This window comes from Neofelis nebulosa, chromosome 9 (assembly GCF_028018385.1).
Source record: "Neofelis nebulosa isolate mNeoNeb1 chromosome 9, mNeoNeb1.pri, whole genome shotgun sequence".
NCBI classification, from domain to species: domain Eukaryota; kingdom Metazoa; phylum Chordata; class Mammalia; order Carnivora; family Felidae; genus Neofelis; species Neofelis nebulosa.
The window spans coordinates 58,512,376-58,534,509 of record NC_080790.1 but is presented as its reverse complement, the minus strand read 5'-3'; the positions used below and the strand labels follow the sequence as shown (position 1 = coordinate 58,534,509).

At 36.6% G+C, this 22,134-nt stretch overlaps 1 protein-coding gene across 7 annotated transcripts in view; it reads left to right on the top strand.

The window, feature by feature from the left end:
- Positions 1 to 22,134, top strand: part of AFTPH (aftiphilin) — a 67,650-nt gene that overhangs the window by 19,439 nt on the left and 26,077 nt on the right. For 5 of the 7 annotated variants that reach the window (XR_009248581.1, XM_058683920.1, XM_058683919.1 and 2 more), the window contains 2 exons: positions 7,413 to 9,370; positions 21,016 to 21,167. Coding sequence is in view for 6 of the 7 variants with exons in the window: in XM_058683920.1 (XP_058539903.1) it covers positions 7,445 to 9,370; positions 21,016 to 21,167 (2,078 nt within the window). In the remaining variant the exon portion in view is untranslated. The remainder of the gene's footprint in view (positions 1 to 7,412; positions 9,371 to 21,015; positions 21,168 to 22,134) is intronic. The other 2 variants (XM_058683923.1, XM_058683924.1) reach the window with 1 other exon arrangement.

The following is a 22,134-nucleotide window of genomic DNA, read 5'->3' as shown; positions in this document are numbered from 1 at the left end:
CTCCATGTCTACTTTTTGTGTATACTATGGCTTGAATATTTCCTCGATACCCCCATTACTTGTTTATTTCACTGTAAGAGGTCTTGAAATAAGCAGGCATAAAAATGGGGAGTTGAACACATCCTTCTACACATACACACACATGTGAATATGCTTGTTTGGATTATAAAGAAATTAGACAAGTGTTTTGAAATCCTTGTGGTGTGGAGTAAGGAGTAAGTTGTCTGTTAAGAAGGATGAAGAAACATTTATTAAGGTTGCTGTGTGCCAGGCACGGTATTAAAGTTAGCTCATCTAGGGGCGCCTGGGTGGCTCAGTCGGCTACGCGTCCGACTTCGGCTCAGGTCACGATCTCGCGGTCCGTGAGTTCGAGCCCCGTGTTGGGCTCTGTGCTGACAGCCTGGAGCCCGTTTCGGATTCTGTGTCTCCCTCTCTCTGACCCTCCCCCGCTCATGCTCTGTCTCTCTCTGTCTCAAAAATAAATAAACATTAAAAAAAAAAAATTAAAAAAAAAATAAAGTACCTCATCTCTTTTTCTTTTTCCTGTTAGGAATAGCTAAAATCCATATTTTCTGTGTAAAAGAAAAGGGGGGGCGCCTGGGTGGCTCAGGCGGTTAAGTGTCCGACTCTTGATTTCATCTCAGGTCATGCTCTCATGGTTGTGGGATAGAGTCCCTGCATCAGACTCTGTGCTGATAGCATGGAGCCTGCTTGAGATTCTCTCTGTCCCTCCTTCTGCTTGCATGTGTGTGCGCACGTGCTCTCTCTCTCTCTCTCTCAAAATAGACACACTTTTTAATTAAGTCAAACTTCATATGCTAATTCATCATACAAATAATACTTCAATTAACAACAAATAATACTTCAACTAACAAATTTTACTGAGTTGGCCTGGACATGGAACAATTTTTTTGGAAAATTTCACTCCTCCTCCACACTGGCTGGTTGGCGTTCTTGATTGAAACTTGAGAGTGGCATTCTTTTAGATTTTTGAAGGATGAGGTGGGCCAGAACCAAGACCTACTGAAGGGGAATATGCAGCCCAAGTTCTTCCCATCAGTAGGTGACAGGGTTTTGAGAAATATGGAAATATTCATAGTGTGGGAGACTGACAGCCTGTTGCATGTAGGAGAGAGTACTTTTATGACAGGAAGAAAAACTATTTTCTATGTTGGTTTGTTTGGTTACAAACTCTCTTATTTAGATCTTGGTATTTCCTTAACACCTGAGTTTGAAATGGGCCTAAACCAATCAAATGTTTCATTTTTCAAACAATGAAAAGTTTTAGGAAGAGCAGTAGGTTAACTGTGAACAGATTCTACTAATAAGAAACATCACAGGTGGTTCTTTAAAAAAAAAAAAAAAAATGTGGGAAGGTGAAGTGGTACAGCACTCTGAAAAAGAGTTTGGCAGCCTTTTTCAAAACTAAACATGCACTTACCGTAAAACCTAGTAATCACACTCTTGGGCATTTATCCCAGAAAATAAGAACTTCTATTCACAACAAAACCTGTACATAAAAGTTGTTAACATCTTTATTATGTATACTACTTAAAGATGCTGTTACATATATCACTAACGTATTATGTATACTGTTTACAATAAAATATAGGAAATAACTCATCACATTCAGTTGTTGAGTGGTTGAACAAAGTGGTATATCTGTACCATAGAATACTACCTAGCAAAAACTGATTGACCTATTGATACACGCAGTAACCAGGACAGACCTTAAGGGCATTATACTTAGTGGAAAAAGTCAACTTCAAAAGGTTATGTAGTGTATAATTTCATTTACGTAACACTTTTGAAATGACAAAACCATGGAGACAGAAAGCAGATCAGTGGTTGCCAGGGATGGGGGTGGGGGGGAGAGGGAGTAGTTCTGTATCTTGATAGTTGTGATACACAGATCTATACATGGGATAAAATTGAACAGAATTACACACGAACACAAGTGGATGCAAGTTTTTGGTTTCTTTTTTAATGGTCAAGACTGATTGACCATTATTTAGATTGGCCAAGTCTAATTAATAGTAATGGACCAACAGGGTCAGTTTTCAGTTTTCTCCTATACTGGAGCTATGTAAGATTCGCCATTGGGGGGGCTAGGTGAAGAGTGTGCAAGTGTCTACTGTGTTTGCAACTTTGTTAGTCTTTTCAAAATTAAAAATTAAAGTAAGATGTACAGCTGTGTTCATAGCAGCATTATTCAGTGGCCAGAAGGTGGAAGCAACCCAAGTGTCTACCAACAGATGATAGTAGATGCATACAGTGGAATAATATTCAGCCTTTAAAAGGATGAACTTCTGACACTGGCCCTACAACAGGTACCTTGAGGACTTGATGCTAAGTGCAATAAGCCAGTCACAAAAGGACAAATAGTGTGCAATTTCACTTACATGAGATACCTAGACTGACCAAATTCGTGGAGACAAAATAGAATGGTGGTCGCAGGAGCTGGGAGGAGGAGGGAGAATGGGAAGCTATTGTTTAATGAGTACAGGAAACATTTTAATATTTTGGAAGATAGAGTTGTAAAGATGAGTGGTGGTGATGGTTGCACAACAATGTGAATGTACTTAATGTCACTGAAATATACACTTAAAAATTGTTAATAGTCCATTTAAAAAATTTAATAGTAAATTTTATGTATTGTCACAATTTTTTAAATGCTATGTAAGCAACACGTTTATTATACAGTGTACATATTTAAATGCAAACATAAATCTTGAATTCTTTTAACTTTTTTCATTTTCATCTTGAGGTGATTGGTGATCACGATCATATAAAAAGTTGGAAGTGCAGTACAAATAAGTCTTTATCTGGAATAATTTGGGACTGTTGCCAACCTGATGTACCATCTCTCCCAAGTATTTTAGTGTGCATTTCCTGCAACCAAGGACATTCTCTTACATAAGCACAATACCACTCTCAAAACCAAGAAATGAGCATCAATACATTTCTGCTATCTAGTCCTTGGACACTATTCAAGTTTCACAGTGGTCCCAATAATGACCTGTATAGAAAGGGAAGCTAGTTAAAAATCAAGTGTTAAATTTACTTGTCTCTTTAGTTGTCTTCAACCTGGAACAGTTCTTAAGTTTTTCCTTAAGTTTCATGATAGTGATACTTTTGAAGATTACAGACCAGCTGTTTTGCAGCCTGTCTCTCAGTTTGAATTTGTCTGACGTTATCTCATGAATCGGTTCAGGTTGTATATTCTGGGCAGGAATATTCCAGAAGTGATCCTGTGTTCTTATTGTGTCTTGTCAGGTGATGTGGGATTTTGATATTCCCGTTGCTAATGATGTTCACTTTGATCATTTGATGAAGTGTCAGCTCCGCTGTAAAGTTACACTGCTTTCTCTTATAATTGAGTATGTTGTGGGGAGCTATTTTGAAACTGCAGTATCTTAACATGTTTATATTTGAGGACTGATAGTTGGTTATTCAGTGGATTATAATCCGTTACTGTCTTTATTTTGATGCTTATCACTGATTTTACCAGTAAGAATCACTTCAGGCTGCCTTTTGTGTCCTTTTGACATGCTGCCACCATTGTGAATGCTTTTATTTTTTTTATTTTTAATTTTTTTTTTCTTAACATTTATTTATTTTTGAGGCAGAGACAGAGCATGAACGGGGGAGGGTCTGAGAGAGAGGGAGACACAGAATCTGAAACAGGCTCCAGGCTCTGAGCGGTCAGCACAGAGCCCGACGCAGGGCTTGAACTCACGGACCGCGAGATCATGACCTGAGCCGAAGTCGGCTGCTTAACCGACTGAGCCACCCAGGCGCCCCAAGTGAATGCTTTTAAATTAAAAAAAAAAAAAAAAAAAAAAAAAAAAGGAATCATGATACGAATGGCTACATAGTATGTTATTGGAAGCACAAAGCATAATTTGCTTAAATAATCCCTTTTGGAGCATTTTGTTTTATTTTTATTTTTTTTTCAACGTTTTTTATTTATTTTTGGGACAGAGAGAGACAGAGCATGAATGGGGGAGGGGCAGAGAGAGAGGGAGACACAGAATCGGAAACAGGCTCCAGGCTCCGAGCCATCAGCCCAGAGCCTGACGCGGGGCTCGAACTCACGGACCGCGAGATCGTGACCTGGCTGAAGTCGGACGCTTAACCGACTGCGCCACCCAGGTGCCCCCATTTTGTTTTATTTTTAAGGAAAAGAAAGTTTGTGTGGTATAGCCATATTGCCTTCTATAAGCCTTCTGACAATTTACACACCCACCTGCAGTATGTGTGTGCAAATGTCCTTTTCTCCACACACTCATTAACAGAGTATTTTTGAATAATAGGAACTTCATAATCACAGAGAAACTGTTAGAGGTCAAATAACCCTGTATACTTAAGCATTGAAATGGGTTATCAGGATTCTAGACAAAGGAGAAAATTAAGGGCTTATATGTATCTTTTACTGGTTTTTTTCCTTTTCTCATTTAAAGAGCAAAAAAGAAGGTATCTCAGGAAGTAAAGCCATCATTCCCTTCTTTATGATGCTGATTTTGTGAGGAAGACAGTTTAAAATAGATCTGTTACAATGGAGTCTTTTACTTTTATGATTTGCTCACTTTCTTTCAAATAACTCTGTGACCATTGACCTCAAAGATCATTTTCAAAATTCTGAAACCATTCTCTGCTAACCAGCTGTATGACCTTTGAGAAAGTTGCTCATCAGTAGGCCTCATTTTCCTCATATCTAATTAAATTAAGTGGTTTGTATGGTACCTTCTCCCTAAAGTTGGAAGATTTTATGAAACTTTATTTTGAGAATTAGAAGGAAGTGGTTGTTTTGTTTTTTGAGCTTACGAAGTTTTGTGGTAAAGTATTCACGTATCTAACTTGGCAACCGTGAGTGGCAGAAAATACCAATTCATTGGGCTTCAGTTTAGTTCACTGGAAGTATCAATTTATAGGCTCGTTTTGTTCTAGGACTTTTGTTGTTAATTTTCCCTTTGCTTTTAATGTAAATCTGTCTTATGGCATTTTTGACGATTTAGTATAGAGGAACAGGGTAACTCATAGATTCCATTTAAGAGTTAAATATATAGAGAGGGGCACCTGGCTGGTTCAGTCCAAAAAGCATGTGACTCTTGATCTCGAATCCATGAGTTTGAGCCCCATGTTGGGTGTAGAGATTAAATAAATAAATATTTAAAAGAGAAGTTAGGTGAAGATATAAACTAATAGATATGGGAAAGATTATTCAATAAATGGGATTAGGATAATTGCTTGGCTATTTAGAAAACAAAAATTAGACCTTTGCTTTAGATCATACACCAAAATTCTAGATGTATTAAAAACTAAATGCAAAGAAAACCGTGTAAAATTAGAAAAAAAAATATTAAATCTCAAGCTTATATGAAACCAAATTAATGAAAATTACTAATGAACAGTTGATTTGGTCCCATAAAAATTAACTTTGGAAAACAGTTTTACAGTTTCTTGTAAACTTAATGTGACCAAGCATTTGCACTCCTGGGAATTCATATTAGAGAAATAAAAACTTGTCAGACAACAGTCTGTACACAAATATTCATAGCAGCTTTATTTGTTGTAAAATACAAGAAACAACCAACGGGTCCTAAATTGAATGAACTGGCAAATAATCTGTGGTGCAGCTATATAACGGAATACAACTTGGCAATAAAAAAGAATGAATTCTTGACGTGCAACAACATGGGTGGATTTCAAGGGCATTAAGCTGAGTGGGGGGAAAAAAAACACCTCCAAAGAATTACATATTGTGTAATTCCATTTACATAATAAGTACTTATGAAGTAGCAAAATTATGGGGAACAGATCAGTGGTTGACAGGAGTTAGGGTTTAGGGGAGGGTGTATTGAGAGGTAACACGAATGAGGTTTTTGGTTTTTGTTTTTTTTTTTTAAGTTTATTTTGAGAATTAGAGCATGGAGGAGGGGCAGAGAGATTGGGGGGGAGGGGAATCCCAAGCAGGCTCTGCACTGTCAGCTCTGAGCCCCATATGGGGCTTAAACCCACAAACCTCGAGATAGGACCTGAGCTAAAATCAAGAGTCAGATGGTTAGCTGACTGAGCCACCCAGGCACCTCAAGGGAGTTTCTTTATATTGATGAATATTACAGAACTATTTTTGCAACAGTTCTTATCCTAATTGTAGTGTTGGTTACTTGAATCTAATCTGCATATGTGATAAAATTTCATAGAATTACACACAGAAAAATGGTCAAATCTAAAGTGTGTAACTGAGTTAATAGTGTACTGATGTCAGTTTTCTGGTTTGAACAGGTACTACAGTTATTTACCGCATTATCAGTGTGGGAAACTGGTTGGAGTATACATGAGAGCTCTGTACTGTTTTTGCAACTTAAATGACTTCAGTAGTGAAAAGTTATAAAACGAAATGAAAATGCAGTACATCCAGACAATGGAATATTATTCAGTGCTGAAAAGAAATGAGCCATCAACCATGAAAAGACCTGGAGGAAGCTTAGATGCATGTTATTAAATGAAAGAAGCTAATCATACAGTATGTACAGGCTACATATTGTGTGACATGTATGTCTACGTACTGTATGATTCCAACTCTGTGACATCCCAAAAAAGGCAAAACTGTGGAGACAGTAAAAAGATCAGTCGTTGCCAGGCACAGGGGAGAGAGGGATGTATAATGGAACTGAGGGTTTTTGGAGCATTGAAATTACTCTGTGATACTGTAATTAATGCATTTGTCCTAACACATAGAATGTACAACACAGAGCAAACCCTAATATAAATTTGGACTTTGGGTAATAACGATGTATGTCAATGTAGGTTCATCAGTTGTAACAAATATACTACTCTGCTGGAGGATGTCTGTAATAAATGAGGCTGTGGATGAATGGGGGTGGGGAAGATCTAGGAATTCACTTACCATCTCAATGAACCTAAAATTGCTCTAAAAATAAAGTCTGTTAAAATTTAACTTGGGTAAGAAATAAACGTTGAACTGAATAGCAATTATTAAAGAAAATTTTCATGTCTTATTTATAAAGAACTCACAAATCCATAAGGGCAGGCCCTGAATCTCCAGTGGACTAGAAAGCAAAGCAAGCTTAAGAGAATAAGCAAGTGCTCCGAGAGAATTTTGTAGATATACTTTTGTGTTTATTCAAAATTTCCTGGAATCCCCAAATTCAGTAATGTAACACCAATGTTCTTAGAAACCTACACTAGAAAAGAGAAAATTTTTTTGCCGTTATAGCTGTGTAAAGTCATCTTACCTAAGAGAAAAAGAATTTAAAAGGTCCAAAACAAAGCACTGTAAATTTTCACTGGTTTGAAATAGCTTTGAGAGAGTTTTGAAAGACGTATACGTAATCTGTCCCCTCCAAGCAAAAAAAAAAAAAAACCCTGTTGTTTTGTTTTTTCAGGTGTAAATTAATTATTTGAAAGCAATTGAACAATGGAGCCAGACATCATTCGAATGTACTCTTCATCCCCACCACCACTAGACAATGGAGCCGAGGATGATGATGATGATGAATTTGGGGAATTTGGTGGGTTTTCAGAAGTTAGCCCTTCTGGTGTAGGATTTGTTGACTTTGATACACCAGATTATACTCGTCCCAAGGAAGAGTTTGTACCTTCAAACCATTTTATGCCAATTCATGATTTCTCAGAAAATGTAGATAGCCTTACTAGCTTTAAATCCATTAAGAATGGTAATGATAAAGACATCACTGCTGAACTTTCTTCTCCTGTGAAAGGACAGTCTGACGTTTTACTTTCTACCACCAGCAAAGAAATAATTTCATCTAAAACTTTAGATACTTCCATTGATGGCATAGAAAGTCCAGGAGATTTAAATACTATAGTGAAGCAGAGACAGAATGTTGGAACACCTGAAAGTTTCTCTCCAGGAGATTTTAGAACTGATATGAATGTTGTTCATCAAAACAAGCAGTTAGAGAGCTGCAATGGTGAAAAGCCTCCTTGTCTGGAGATTCTAACAAACGGGTTTGCAGTATTGGAAACTGTAAATCCTCAGGGAACAGATGATCTGGACACCGAAGCCGATTCAAAAGGACGAAAGCCTCTTAGCACTCATAGTACTGACTATAACTTAGACTGTGCACCTAGTCCTGCTGAGGAATTTGCAGATTTTGCTACATTTTCCAAAAAGGAAAGGATACAACTAGAAGATACAGGATGTGCAGTTTTAAATGATAGAGAAGCATTAACCATTCAGGAAAATAATAAAATTAATAGAGTCAGTGAACTGAGTTCTGTAAAAGCACTGTCTTTGGGTAGAAGCTTTGACGATAAAGGAGACATTGATGGAGAGGATCAGGTTTGTGTTTCAGAAATAAGCATAATGAGTACCAGAGGTTTCAGTACTGAAAAACAAGGCCTTCCAACATTGCAACAGGATGAATTTTTAAAATCAGTTCAATCAAAGCCTTGGAGTTTGGCAGACTCAGCTGATAATTCAGAAGCCAGTATGAGAGAATGTAAAACTGAGGAAAAACTTGATTTGTTTACTTCTAAGTGTGCTGACCTATGCATGGATTCTATTAAAACTTCTGATGCTGATGATGAAGTTGGTTCTTCCAAAGAAGAAAGTAAAAAGTTTACTGACTCCCAAAGCCCCAGCATTGATCCTACAGAAGAAAATGTTCTGGATGATTCTTTAAGTGTAAAAAATGGTGACAGTAGTAATGACTTTGTGACTTGCAATGATACTAACGAGGATGATTTTGGTGACTTCGGCACAGCCAGTGGCACAACTCCACCTTTTGTTACTGGTACCCAAGATTCAATGAGTGATATCACTTTCGAAGAGTCCTCAGAGCACTTTCCACATTTTAGTGAACCAGGTGATGACTTTGGAGAATTTGGGGATACAAATGCTGTTTCTTGCCAAGATGAAATTCTATTTACTGAGTCCGACCTAAAACAGACTTCTGATAGTTTATCAGAGGAATGTAAGTTGGTGGGAAAGTCTTCTGGGACAGGCACTGATCCTGTTTCAAAACTGGAAATTGAGCAAGAAGGTGAATTTGGAGATTTTGATTCTGTGCCAAATATTCGAGAGGACCCCAGTGCTTTTCAAGACTCTGATGATTTTGCGGACTTCAGTTCAGCTGGGCCTAGCCAAGTTGTAGATTGGAATGCCTTTGAGGATGGACAGAAAGATAGTTGCTCTTGGGCTACTTTTGGAGACCAGCAGGCTGCTGAATCTCACCATCGAAAGGAAGCCTGGCAGTCACATAGGACAGATGAAAAGATTGATACTCCAGGAACCCCCAAAATGCACAGTGTCCCTTTAGCAACTTCCAAAGGAGCAGTTGCTGGTGGCCATTTACAGGAAACAGCCACTTCAGTTCAGGTATTTACTGGTTTTCTCTATTTTGTATAATATACTAATTGCCGTGGAGGCAATTCAGCTTTTCAAAAAGTATTTTTAAATTGGGTACCTGTTGAAGGAGTCTCTTATGATACATAATGCTTGCTTGATTTGTGGATTACATTTTTCACAATGCTTTGGTAAACTTTAAATGGACAGTCCTACAATAAGTAATGTTTGGTGAGGTTTTTCTTTATTTCAATGAGTTTAATATTTACAGAAACTCAGCAGCTTGATTTTTTGATTAACATAAATATCACTTACGTAAAAATTCATTAATTAGCTAACTAGTCCAGTGAATCCTTCAGTTTCTACCTTTACAGTGATTTTAGAAGAAAGTTAAACTCCGATTTAGTAGATGTTTTTTTAACTTTCAGAAAATAAAGTCTCTTAATTTTGTCCATCAAAGACCTAGGAAATTGAAGTACAGTTTTGAGTGTGGCAGAGAGCAAGCAGAATTTGAAACCTCAACCTGAGCTGAAGGCTATAGGGAACTGAAGGTTAGAGAAAGAATTTGAGCAAAGCAGATTTGGACTTCATAATTTGACAGCCACTAAAGACCTGGGATGAGGGTACGAGAAGACTAGAACTGTATTTAGTTGCTTATAATTTCTTGCAAATGTACATTTACGTTTACACTTATTGGGGAATAAGTGTGTCAGGGAGAATATTTTTACCCGCCAGGGCCTGTACTTTATCCTTTTCTGTTCCAGACTCCTTCAGAGAAGATTCACTGAGATTTATCTTGACCTAAAGTAGCCCCTAGAGACGCAGCTTAATATCCAGGTTATTCCCCGGTCCTGAGTTGTACCCTGTGCTAAACCTAACCTTTCCTCAATCCCGGAGGTATCGGAAAGAAAACTCCCCAGAAAATCACTGCTTTATATTGACAACTGTTTCAGGGAACACTTGTCCTACCAGCTTCTTTTAGAGATACTGAGAATAAAATTCCCCAAACTCTTCCAGTTATCTTTTGCCAAGCAAACCATTTTCAATTGGAAATATTTCCAAAGTCTGAGTGTCAGTTGAAATGGTTATACATCATTGCTTTGATACGTGAAAATACTGTTATGGTATTACCAGGTGGTGTGCATAGCTAATTACTTTTCATTTGACTTTGAGTGTCTGAATAGCTTAATTTGCTAATTCGGTTTGTATATGGTTTGGCTATTGTATATTTTTCCTGTTGATTAATTTATTATGGAAGTAGAAGCTTGCAAGGAGTGAACTAATTATATAATGCAAAGCCAAGACTGTTGATTTTGACCTAATCCTTTCCCTGTTGAGTTTCATCTTACTGTAAGGTGACACTGGTATTGAATGATCTTTAATTTATAGCCTTAGAACTTTTAACATCATCAGATAATGAATTTTAAAGTATGACCAGTTCAAAAAGGACCTTTTTGTTACACAAGTTGATTGAAGTTATTTGTAATTTGACAACTGGACATAAGAGGTAGTAAAGTATATGAGCTTTATATAATCTTACAGATCTGAGTTTGAATCTTGACTCGGCCTCTTATAAGCTTTATGATTTTGGACAAGTTACTTCTGAGTTCAGTTGTTTATAAAAAGATCATACCTACTTCATTGGACTTTTGTGAAGATAAAATGACAATAAATTTTAAAGTGAGTGAAAAAATCCACTGAAAAATAAGAATTCTATAGTATGATTCTATTTTGTGAAAATAGAGCAAAAACCATGTGGATGTGGCAAGATACATTAAGACTTCCTGAGATTTGTTTGGCTTGGTCCTCAGACTTTTATTTTTGCTGAATGGGTTTGGAAAATGAGCAGAACTTGGAGATGGATTTTGGAAAGAAGAAATTGTTGAAAGGGGCTAAAAGATAAGTTTTAGAAGGAAGTTGAGGTAAGGAAATGGGTAAGGCATGCCGAGTAAGTGACTGAGTTGGAAATGATTTTTATTCTTATCCTGCTGTTGTGATCCAGGCTTGTGGCCCGCAGTTTCTTCCTTTTGCAGAATCTGCTGGAAAAGTACATTAAGCCCCCTAGGAGAGGATTAGATTTACTGATATTTTTCTTAAAATGTTTCTCCTACTTGTTAAGTGTTGGGGACAGCACAGAAATCTTCACATATTAATGACAGTGAACATTAGGGTTTTAGTGGTTAAACTTAAAATGATTTATTCCTGTTCAGTCTTAACATGGATGCAACAATTCTGCCTTAAACAGAGTGCCTTCAAGTGGTTTTGTCCAAATTCTGCTTTGACAGAATGTTGTGAGTCTTTTAGGATTCATAGCTCGGTTAATTCAATTAAAGAAACATGGGGAACAATTCTTGGTTTTGAGAAATGAGATGAATGGTGTAGTTGTCATTTCAGATTTCTTCTTTTCACTGTGACATTGTCTGGGTCTCTATTTTTTAATACTTTCCTTTTTTTGGGCTACCAAAAGGATATCTTCATATTCTGATAAAATATATCTTCCTTGAGTCAAGAGACCATCAGTTGTTACAGCTTTATTGTAATAATTTGCTACTTAGGGAAAAGTCAACCAAGAAGAAATCTTTCAAACTTATAAAATGTTCTTAGTCAAACTAATTCTCAAATGTGGATCTGGTCGCCTCAGAGGATTGAAGCCTTGATGTAAAGTCATGCATGACTATTTACTGAGAATTATTCTTCCCTTTCAGTGACTATTTTTTTCTGAGAACCCAGAGCTCAGTATATTTCATTTTCTTGTTAACATTCTTGCACATCGTAGAGGAAAACAACTAGTGGTATCTCTGTTGTACAAATTGGAAAGAGGTCCAAACTATTATTTGCTTTCTGGGCTAAAATTCAAAACAAAACAAAATGATGATTTAAAAAAAAAAAAAGTCCTCCTTACTTTCAAAGCAGTCCTTTTTTTCCAAAAGACCATCTCATATATTGTTTTAACAGTTTTCTTTTTTTTTTTTAACCTGTTAATGTTCCAGAAAAGAAAGTTGATTGAAATAGCCAAGATTACTTTCTCTTAGATGTATGGTAAAGGAGGTAATATTATAAGTACAACATTTAACTCTGAGGTTTTGGTAAAATTTTTAAAATATTGCTGTGGATGTTATTTGAGAATTTAGGTAATTGATAATTTCTATATTAAGTAGCTATAGAAAAGGAAATTATGAGTAATTGTTTCTTATTAGCCATCTACTTGATTATGCTACTGGGAAAATGTTACTAGATGATTTCTTCTGAGAGGCTTAAAAATTAAGTGTCACAAAAAGAAGGAAGAGAATTATGAATACTTTTAAAGTAAAATAAGCCAAATTGTTGGTGGGGTGCCTGGGTGGCACGGTTGAGCACCCGACTCTTGATTTTGGCTCAGGTAATGATCCTAGTAGGGTCATGGGATCGAGCTCCACATCAGGTTCCATGCTGAGTGTGGAGCCTGCTTGGGATTCTCTCCCTCTCTCTCTGTCCCTGTCCCTGTCCCCTGCTTACTCGCTTGCTCTTTAAAAATTTAAAAAAAAAAAAAAAAAAAACCTGCTAAATAATAAATAAATCGTTTGTTTGCTGGGAAGTCAGCATTCTCAAACTGACTGTAATTCTACATTTTCACCTTTGTTTATTTAATCATCTGCCTAAGATTTGTGCACGTTTTCCTTTCTGTAGATGAACACCTGAACTTATTACTGAAAACAGAAGTAAGCAACCAAATAAATTAAGTGGTCAAAAGGTACAAACTTCCAGTTACAAAATAAACAAGTCCTGGGGATGTAATGTACAGCAGGGTGACTATAGTTAATAATACTGTATTGTATATTTGAAAATCTCTAAGAAAATTGATTGTAACAGTTCTCACAAGAAAAGAAAAATTTGTAACTGTATGGGATGGCTATTAACTAGACTTATTGTGGTGATCATTTTGCAATATATTCATTTCGTATCATGTCATACACCTGAAACTAATATTTCTTGTGTTATTTTTCCCTCAGAAAAATTGACATTCTGGTGTTTAATTCCAAAATAGGTGGAAATACTTGGTTAGATTTATACACAAATTGTGCAGAAAGGCCAAACCATCTTTTTAGAGCATGGTGAATATTACAGTTGTTCACTCTTCTTATATAGCTTGAAATTGGGAATTGATAAAGTGTACAAGTGTCGATTGTACTTGATATCTTACTTAATATTTAATAATGGCAAGGCATAAGGTGACCTCTTAAATGGAAGATTAAATTACCCAGTGGATTTTATGTTTCTTCCAAACTTCCACTTCAGGGGCGCCTGGGTGGCTCAGTCGGTTGAGCGTCCAACTTCGGCTCAGGTCATGATCTCACAGCTCGTGAGTTCGAGCCCCGCGTCAGGCTGTCCGCAGACAGCTCAGAGCCTGAAGCCTGCTTCAGATTCTGTGTCTCCCTCTCTCTGCCCCAACCCACTCGCATTCTATCTCTGTCTCTCTCAAAAACCAACATTAAAAAAAAAAAAAGTTAAACTTCAACTTCAGAGCAAGATCTAATGCTTATCAACGTTAAAACTGTTAATATTAATCAACTTTTGTTCCTAAGGAAGAAAACTAACTAGAAATATGTTGAAGGAACTTTAGGAATTAACCTTAAATACAAGATGCTTTTAAGAAGGTCTGCATGTGAATGGCATAAGACCCAGAGTCTAGGATCCTAGGTGCTGGTCTTACCCTTTGGAAAACTGAATATTTTTAATATACTTCTTATACTCCAGTAGAGTTGTTTATAAAATAGGGGTGTATTTGGGGTTCTCCAGAAAAACAGAACCAGGAGGATGGATGGCTGGATGGACAGACAGATGGATGGACTTGGGGGAGGGAGAGAGAAAGAGACTAGTAAGGGATTGGCTCTTGTGTTTATGGAGGCAGAGAAGTACCAACTACAGTCCTCAAGCTGTCTTCAATTGATTGCATGAGGCCCATTCATATTAGAGAAGACAATCTGCCTTACCCAGGTTACCAATTCAGATGTTAATCTCATCCAGAAACACCTGCACACACATACCCAGAACAGTGTTTGACCAGTTGTCTGGGCACATGGCCCAGTCAAGTTGACACATAACATTAATAAGAGGGAGTGCCATTTGTCCCTGTGTAGCATTCAGGATTTAGGGGAGATTTATAACATATTTGTGACTGGGACCTACCAGTTGGTAAACTCTGCATTTAATAATGTGACTTGTTTGCATCAGTGAATAAAATGCAACGGCTACTTATATACCTTTACCCTAAACATGGAGATACAACAGACCTGAGAATGAGTATAAGTGAATTCATACATAATGCTTTGCCCCCATTGATGAATTAAACCATTGGATAGCTGAGCATTTGTGCTTTCCCAGAAATCATACCTGGTTTGAAAAAGTAATAATTGTTACTATAGAGACATTCAAGGTAATAAAGGACCCTGATAGGAAAACAAATATATGAAAAGGAGAAAATTGGGAAAGATAAAAGCCAGTGTACCTTTTGAGAGCAATATAGCCAGGGCCACATATAACTTTTATATGACTTACCCATAAAAGATATTTAAAATTCTATTTTATAACTTGGTATAAAGATGAATATATTAATATTAGCTGTTAAAACATTTTCATGAATCCCTAAAGTTATTGTGGGCCTTAGGCCTTGGCCCTTGGCCCTGGGTACATACAGTGAGTGCTTAAAAGCAATGCTCTGGGGTTATACTGCCAGATTCAGATCTAGGTTTCAACACTAATTTGTATTAGTCACTTTCTTGAACCTTAGATTTAGAGAATAATAATAGTACTTATTTAAAATGCCTTACTCTGAAAGTAAAATAAAATTGCACATGTCAGTGTGTTTACCACGTTGTCTTGCACATAAGTGTTCAATAAATATTGTTACTGAAAAATCTCAGAAATGAACTTCTTGGAAAGTGGTCTGTAAAGGTGCAAGAGATCGTGATGCCAACTGCATTTTTTGGTGAATGGCAGAAAGTATTGGAGGCAAATGAGAATTTGTGTGAGAGTATCTCTAGTTCTGGCTGCTGCTTGGGGGCTAGTTTCTGTTCTCAGAATAGTTTTGACAGATTAGGAACTCTTCTGAGCACCATGCTCTTCTCCTTTGTCTTAGTGCTGGACATGAACAGAGAAAATAAAATGGACTCTGGCACCTGCCTTGAATAGCATTTGACTTTCAACCCTACATTTATCAGAGCCCCCAGTTCTTAAAACGTGTAATGGCCAGACGTGAGGCTGTTCACCAGGCTGAGAATTTGCTACATGTGTGAATTGAGAGGCGTGCGTATTCAGCTAACCAACCACCAGTTTTCTAATTCCACATTCAAGAGAGAACTGATGACTGTTTTTCCTCTTTGGCTTTGAAGTTAAAAGCATTTAAAAGGCAATAATTGAGGGTCGCTTGTGTGGCTCAGTCTGTTAAGTGTCCATCTCTTGATTTCGGCTCAGGTCATGATCTCACAGTCGTAATGTGGAGCCTGACGTGGGGCTTGAACTTAAGTGTGGAGCTTGCTTGGGATTCTCTCTCCCTTTTTCTGTCGGCTCCTCCCCCACTCGCTCGATCACTCAAATAAAAATTGGGAAAAAAAAGGTGTTTATTTTTGAGAGAGACATAGCTTGAGCGGGAGAGGGGGAGAAAGGGAGACAGAATCTGAAGCAGGCTCCAGGCTCTGAGCTGTCAGCACAGAGCCCAACATGGGGCTCGAACTCATGAACCAGGAGATCGTGACTTAAGCCAAAGTTGGACGCTTAATTGACTGAGCCACCCAGGTGCCCCAATGAACATTTTTTAATCCCAACTTCTTAAAAAGATAAAAGTCAGGTAATTGATGTGAATGTTATTTTATTTAGTTTGCTATACAGCTACTATTGTAACCTCAGCTAACTAGTATGCTAAATGTGTGGGCACTTGTTACCTTCTCATTAATTTACAGTGCATCACTCTTTAGCAAAAATTTATAATTTGCTTTGTTAAAAACTATGAATTATATAGATGAAATAATTGCTTTAAGTGTGGTCATCACCTCAGCAGTTAACAGTTGAATCTCTTACCTAATGGCTACAAACGTTTGAAAGACCACAAAAAGTGGGTAAAAGCATGATTTGGTGAAAAGAGACTTTGGAGTCAGACTTGGGATCAAATCCTTGCTGTGTACCATACCAACATGAGACTGTGGTTAATTAATCTCCATGAGCTTTAGTTTCATCTATAATGTGGAAACCGTAATACATACCTTTCAGGATTTGTTTTTTGTTTTTTTAAAGATTAGTAAAGTAACATGTAAGTATTAAACATAGTACCTAGAACATAAAGGCATTTGGTTATTTATACTTGTTACAATTATATAAATATATCCAATGTATGTACAAAAATGATTTAGATGGCTTATAATATCTACTTTCATAAGTAGAACAAACATGCCCCCTGCAGTCTTAAATAAGGGTGAAGTGCTTTTTTTTTTTTTTTTTTTTTAAAGTGCACACTGACTTAGCTAACATTTTTATATCCACTATATGCACAAACCTAAGTACTGGAGATTCGAAATGAGACATAGTCCCCACCCTCAAAGCTCCTATAATTTTTAGAAATTGAACTTCGAACTGCTTTGATGGCAACATAATCTAGTGTTTAAGAGCACAGACTCTGAAACTGTACCTCCTAGATTAGGATTCAGCATGTAATATTCATCTGACTGTGGGCAAATTAACCTCTTAGTGCTCCGTTTTTCTCATCTAGACAATAGGGATAAGATTACTGTTACTTCCCTCTGATGGTTCATCTGTTCTTCTGTGAGCTAATATTCATAAAGCATTTAGAATAACGCCTGGCATGTGATAAGCACTGCATCAGCATTAAATGAAAAAACACACTGTATCAAGGTTTTGCTGTTTGTGACGGTTCCAGAGGACATCTTTTGATCTTTCACTTTCTTGAACTAGGCTGTACTGATATTGTTTGCTTTCCATATGCTGCCTTATCTGCTGAGGGAAACTAGAGCATAGCCAGTCTGACTTTACCACTAATTCCAAATAATAAAATACAATGTTTTAGAATTTTACATCTAATACAAGTCCACATGTACTGTAATGTGTTAATAAACATTACTGTTACATTCACATCTTTTTTTGAGTCAGTCTGCTCCAAGGAGTTCAAAACTGTGTAGTATCCCCATTTAATCAAAACTAGGAGTAGCTTGCCTCTTATGGCTGGATACAATCTATATAGAAACAAGAATTCTTATTAGGTAGAGTAATATAAAGTTATTTTTTACTCTTACACAGTAGAATAAATCCAGGTTAAATAATATTTCACTTTAGTGACCCTAGTGTTGATTTGATATTAATTTTATTACTGATTTGGTTTAAGGCTCTTGTATGTATTAAACTATCCATGGCTAATAGTATTGAGGAAAAAATTTATATAGATATTACAACAGTTAAAATTAATAATTAAAACAAAAACTTACCAATATCACAGTTTTCATATATAACTTTTATCTTGTGCTCATATGTCTCAAATATCTCAAACAATTTTTTTTTTTTAATTTACTGTGTGATTACAGTCTTTTAGAAAATCTGTTTCTTGAAAGAAACCTTTCTGTTTGGTCACAAGAGAGACTGTTGTGGTGGGTTGTTTAATTTCTCTTTCGAGCATTATGTTAGCTATGTTCTTAAACCTGTTCTACTTACCAAGTTCCTTGGACTATGTTCCATTACATTTTGAACTTGTAACTTTATTGTGCTTCTTGGGAAGTAAAACACTCAAACACCCCCAACGTGTGATTTGCACACTTTGCATTTTATAGTGTGATCAAGATTTGAGTCACAAATGCCAAAATGTCAAGCAAAATGTTTACCAATTTCCGAAGTTTAAAATCCACAAGGAGTAGCAGTAACACGTTCTATTTATAAAAGTGGTTCTTAATGATAGACGTTTTTAAATTGGTACTTATTTTCCAATTAAGTTGGAGGATCTTGGAGAAGGTGCAAAAATTTGTATTTTCTTGTTATAATGTAGAAATTGATAGTCTGAGACAAATATTTTCTTAATGATTTAGAATGCCAAGTAGTGGTAGAGCAACATCCCTAGTGAGCTTTGAATCTAGTTTTGATATTTACTTTATTCCTTGGTAGGCACTCTGTTTCTGGATATCATCTGTACAATAACAGTAGTAGTAAGAAAAAGTTACCACTTCTTGAGCACACACTGGGTGCCAAGTATTTAATCCTGTAACTTGTCACCCACCCTGTGAGGTTGCCCCTGATATCTCCAGTTTATAAATCCAGAAGCAGAGTCTCAGCCCCTTGCGTCCACAGTCCTCCACTAAAGTATTATAGTTACATCCGCCATTTACTTACTGGAATTGACTAGTAGCAAATGAAATTTGGCATTTATTACAGTGAACAAAATATTAGTATGGAACTCTTTCTAGAGGATTCCCTCCTGACTAGTCTCATAGTTGGAAATAGTCTGATAGTTGGAAATCGATGTACTTTTAAAGCAAAATGTCAGAGGAAATTCAATTTTCGTCAAAATCTTTAATTCTGTTAGCTGCTTTCTTGTTAAATTGTTAGAGTTGCTCCTTGTGGTGGGTGGTGCTTTTCAATTAGTGGGTTCTGATTATTTGAATCTTTGTTATTTACTGCCATACCACAGGTATCTGCAAACTATGGCCTGTTCTATCTGGCCGCCTGTTCTGGTAAATAAAGTTTCATTGGAACACACCACACTTACTTGTTTATGGCTGGTGCAAAGCTGAAACTATTTACTGTCTGGCCCTGTATAGAAAAAAATTCTGACCCTTGCTTTACTTCATTCAACAAAATATTTGAAGCAATCGAATGTAATATCTAACCTTAAAGACAAATGGAACTGTCTTTTAAATTTCCCATGTAATTTATACTCTGTATGAGTGGGGGAAGATGTAAAAACTTGAATGTAATGTTCACATACATTCCACTCATTTTAAGAATTTGTTCACTGTTGTACCTAAGACTTGGTAGTTAGAAGTAATATTGCCCAAATGACTGAATGTATTTTGGGGTCATTGCTTCTTTTGACAAATATTTTTTCTTTCCCATGAAAAGGATAACAAAGAGGATACGAGAGAGATTCAATTTTAATTTACAGAGAAGTAAAATATGGTCATATGTGAGTTTTTGTTTACCTTGTCTGCCCAGAAGGAGCCTGTGCTCATCATGTTTCCAATTAGATGGTTATCTGATCCCTTTAAAAGTAATGTCTGTCCATTCCCTCTGTTGAAGCAAGTAAGTGCCGGTCCCCTTGACACACTCAAGTTTCACGAGCCTTGGGATCTTGAGTCTACTCTTTACTGTAGGTTTCATAATTGATACTGAGAACCTTTTCCCATATCACACACATGAATATAATGAAGGTGTTAGAATAACTTTTGTAGAGATAGCAGAAGAGTACCCTGAGACTAATTATGCATTGTTAAGTTTTTGCTCTGATACTGCTTCCAAAAGAGATTTTTGGATTGGGAAATCTGTTTGGAAGATATTTTCCGTTTGTTTTTCATTTTCCTGTTTGCTGACGGTGCTAAACAACAGAAATCAAGCGTTAACTTGTCTTTGTTACTTGGCAGGAAATACCACCATGATGTGGCACTTTCTTGTATACTCGATAGCATTTCAGTAGTACACTCCCGACAGTCTTTAACAGTTCGTATTCCTATTTGATGTTTAAGCGGTAAATTAAGTTGAAAATATTTTACATGTGTCTGAGATACACTTAGGATAGTGGGGATAAATGTTAGTTACTGTGGGCTGCACATGTAGAATAACCTAGTAGTACCCCTAAAAAGTGTAAGTTAATATAAATTCAGCAAATTTTAATTAAAGAAAATACTTCAAAATGCCAATGTTCTCAGTAAAAATACTCTAGGGAGTATCCATTCTTGGAAGAAAGGCAGTGTTCTATTCAAAAATACACCTGTATACACCATAGAAGAGTAAAGGAGTGGGATTTTTAAAAGATAACACAGATCATCAAAATGAAAAATGAGCTATTGCTTTTTTAGTAAAAATAAGACATTCTTTCCTACTTTGTTCTTTTAGCAGAGATGTTTCTAAAAGTGTTTTAAAATTCAAATGTTTTTATGTTCAAGAAAAAAGTTCTCTTCAACTATGATAGCGTAATACTTTTCACAAACCTTCAATTTAATTGTTCCTAAATCTAGAGTACATGGGTGGTAGTAGGGAACATCCCGTGATAGAATATGAATGCTGCCTGCTTTTATGAATGTTGCTGTTTGGTTTTGGTTTTGCTTTGGGTAGATAATTCACACTTTGCGATTGCTTTCTCATTATACAATTGAGTAGTTAATTTCTTCTTTGTGAATTTTTTAATAGGCTAATAAATAAGGTAATGTTTGCAAAGTACCAGCTATGTTGCTTGGCATATAACTACATTTACTTGTCGCCACTGTATCACCATGAATATTTAAAGTGATCATTTAGAGCATCTGTTCTGCAAGTAGTTATGCTCCTTTGACTTAGTGCTTCCTGTACCTGACTGATAGTGAACCTCCCTCTCCTGTAGTAGTGGACAGGGTGTGGGGTCAGAGGTGTGTGTGTGTATGTGTGTTGATGATGATAAAACTAAGATCATTAAAATTAGAGAAATTAAACTTTTGGGGGGGGTTGTTTTGATGCAGACAGCTTTACTAAACCGCCTGGAGCGAATTTTCGAAGCATGTTTTCCTTCAATATTTATCCCTGATACTGAAGAAGAAGTTACTTCCCTGAAGCACTTGCTGGAAACAAGCACCTTCCCAATAAAAACAAGAGAGGCCTTAGCTGAAAGTGGGTAAGTAGTAGACAGTTTTTAGATAGCATGTATGTTCCTTAGTTTTAACCTTATAAATTAGAACAACAGTTACCTTAAAACATCAGGGTTCTAAAATGTTCTTGTAACATTGTGTTGAAGTTTAAAAAATCATATTGTGCTGAAACAAAACAAAAAAACCTCCCTATTCCATTTTTGAACGCTTTTTCAAATATTTTTTTTTTAATTTTTTTTTTTCCAACGTTTTTTATTTATTTTTGGGACAGAGAGAGACAGAGCATGAACGGGGGAGGGGCAGAGAGAGAGGGAGACACAGAATCAGAAACAGGTTCCAGGCTCCAAGCCATCAGCCCAGAGCCTGACGCGGGGCTCGAACTCACGGACCGCGAGATCGTGACCTGGCTGAAGTCGGACACTTAACCGACTGCGCCACCCAGGCGCCCCGAAATATTTCTAAATCCTTACTCTCCTCAGTCGATTTTATGTATTATCTTTTGACTTCTGAGTATGATAAGTGTGAATTTAGACTTTACATGTGCTCTTCTCCTCCCTTCATCTTCCCTGTATGACTTACATCATAGTTTTTTGTTAAGTTGATATTTGGTATTTTCATTATTTTAATCATGTGAATAGTGTTCACTGCTAAGCCACTGTTTCCATTATAGTAAGCTTCTTCTTGGACTTAATAGTTGTCTCTCTTTTTCATTTACTCAGTCTTTTCCTACCCTCCAGGTTATGATCAAACCTGTCAGGCTAGCCATTCCATTTTTTTTTTTTTCCCTGAGCCTTCCACCATTCTATCCCAATTTGGGATGGATTCAATCTAGGCTTCTTAAACATGGTATCTTGGGACTGCCATTCACTTAGAGCCCATATTGGTGGGGCACATCCTCTGATAGCCTCCTGAGAAATAAAGGTACATGGGTAGTAAAATTTTTATTCTACCCTTATGTTAAATTTATAATTTAGGATTTTTTTGTTGTGGGTA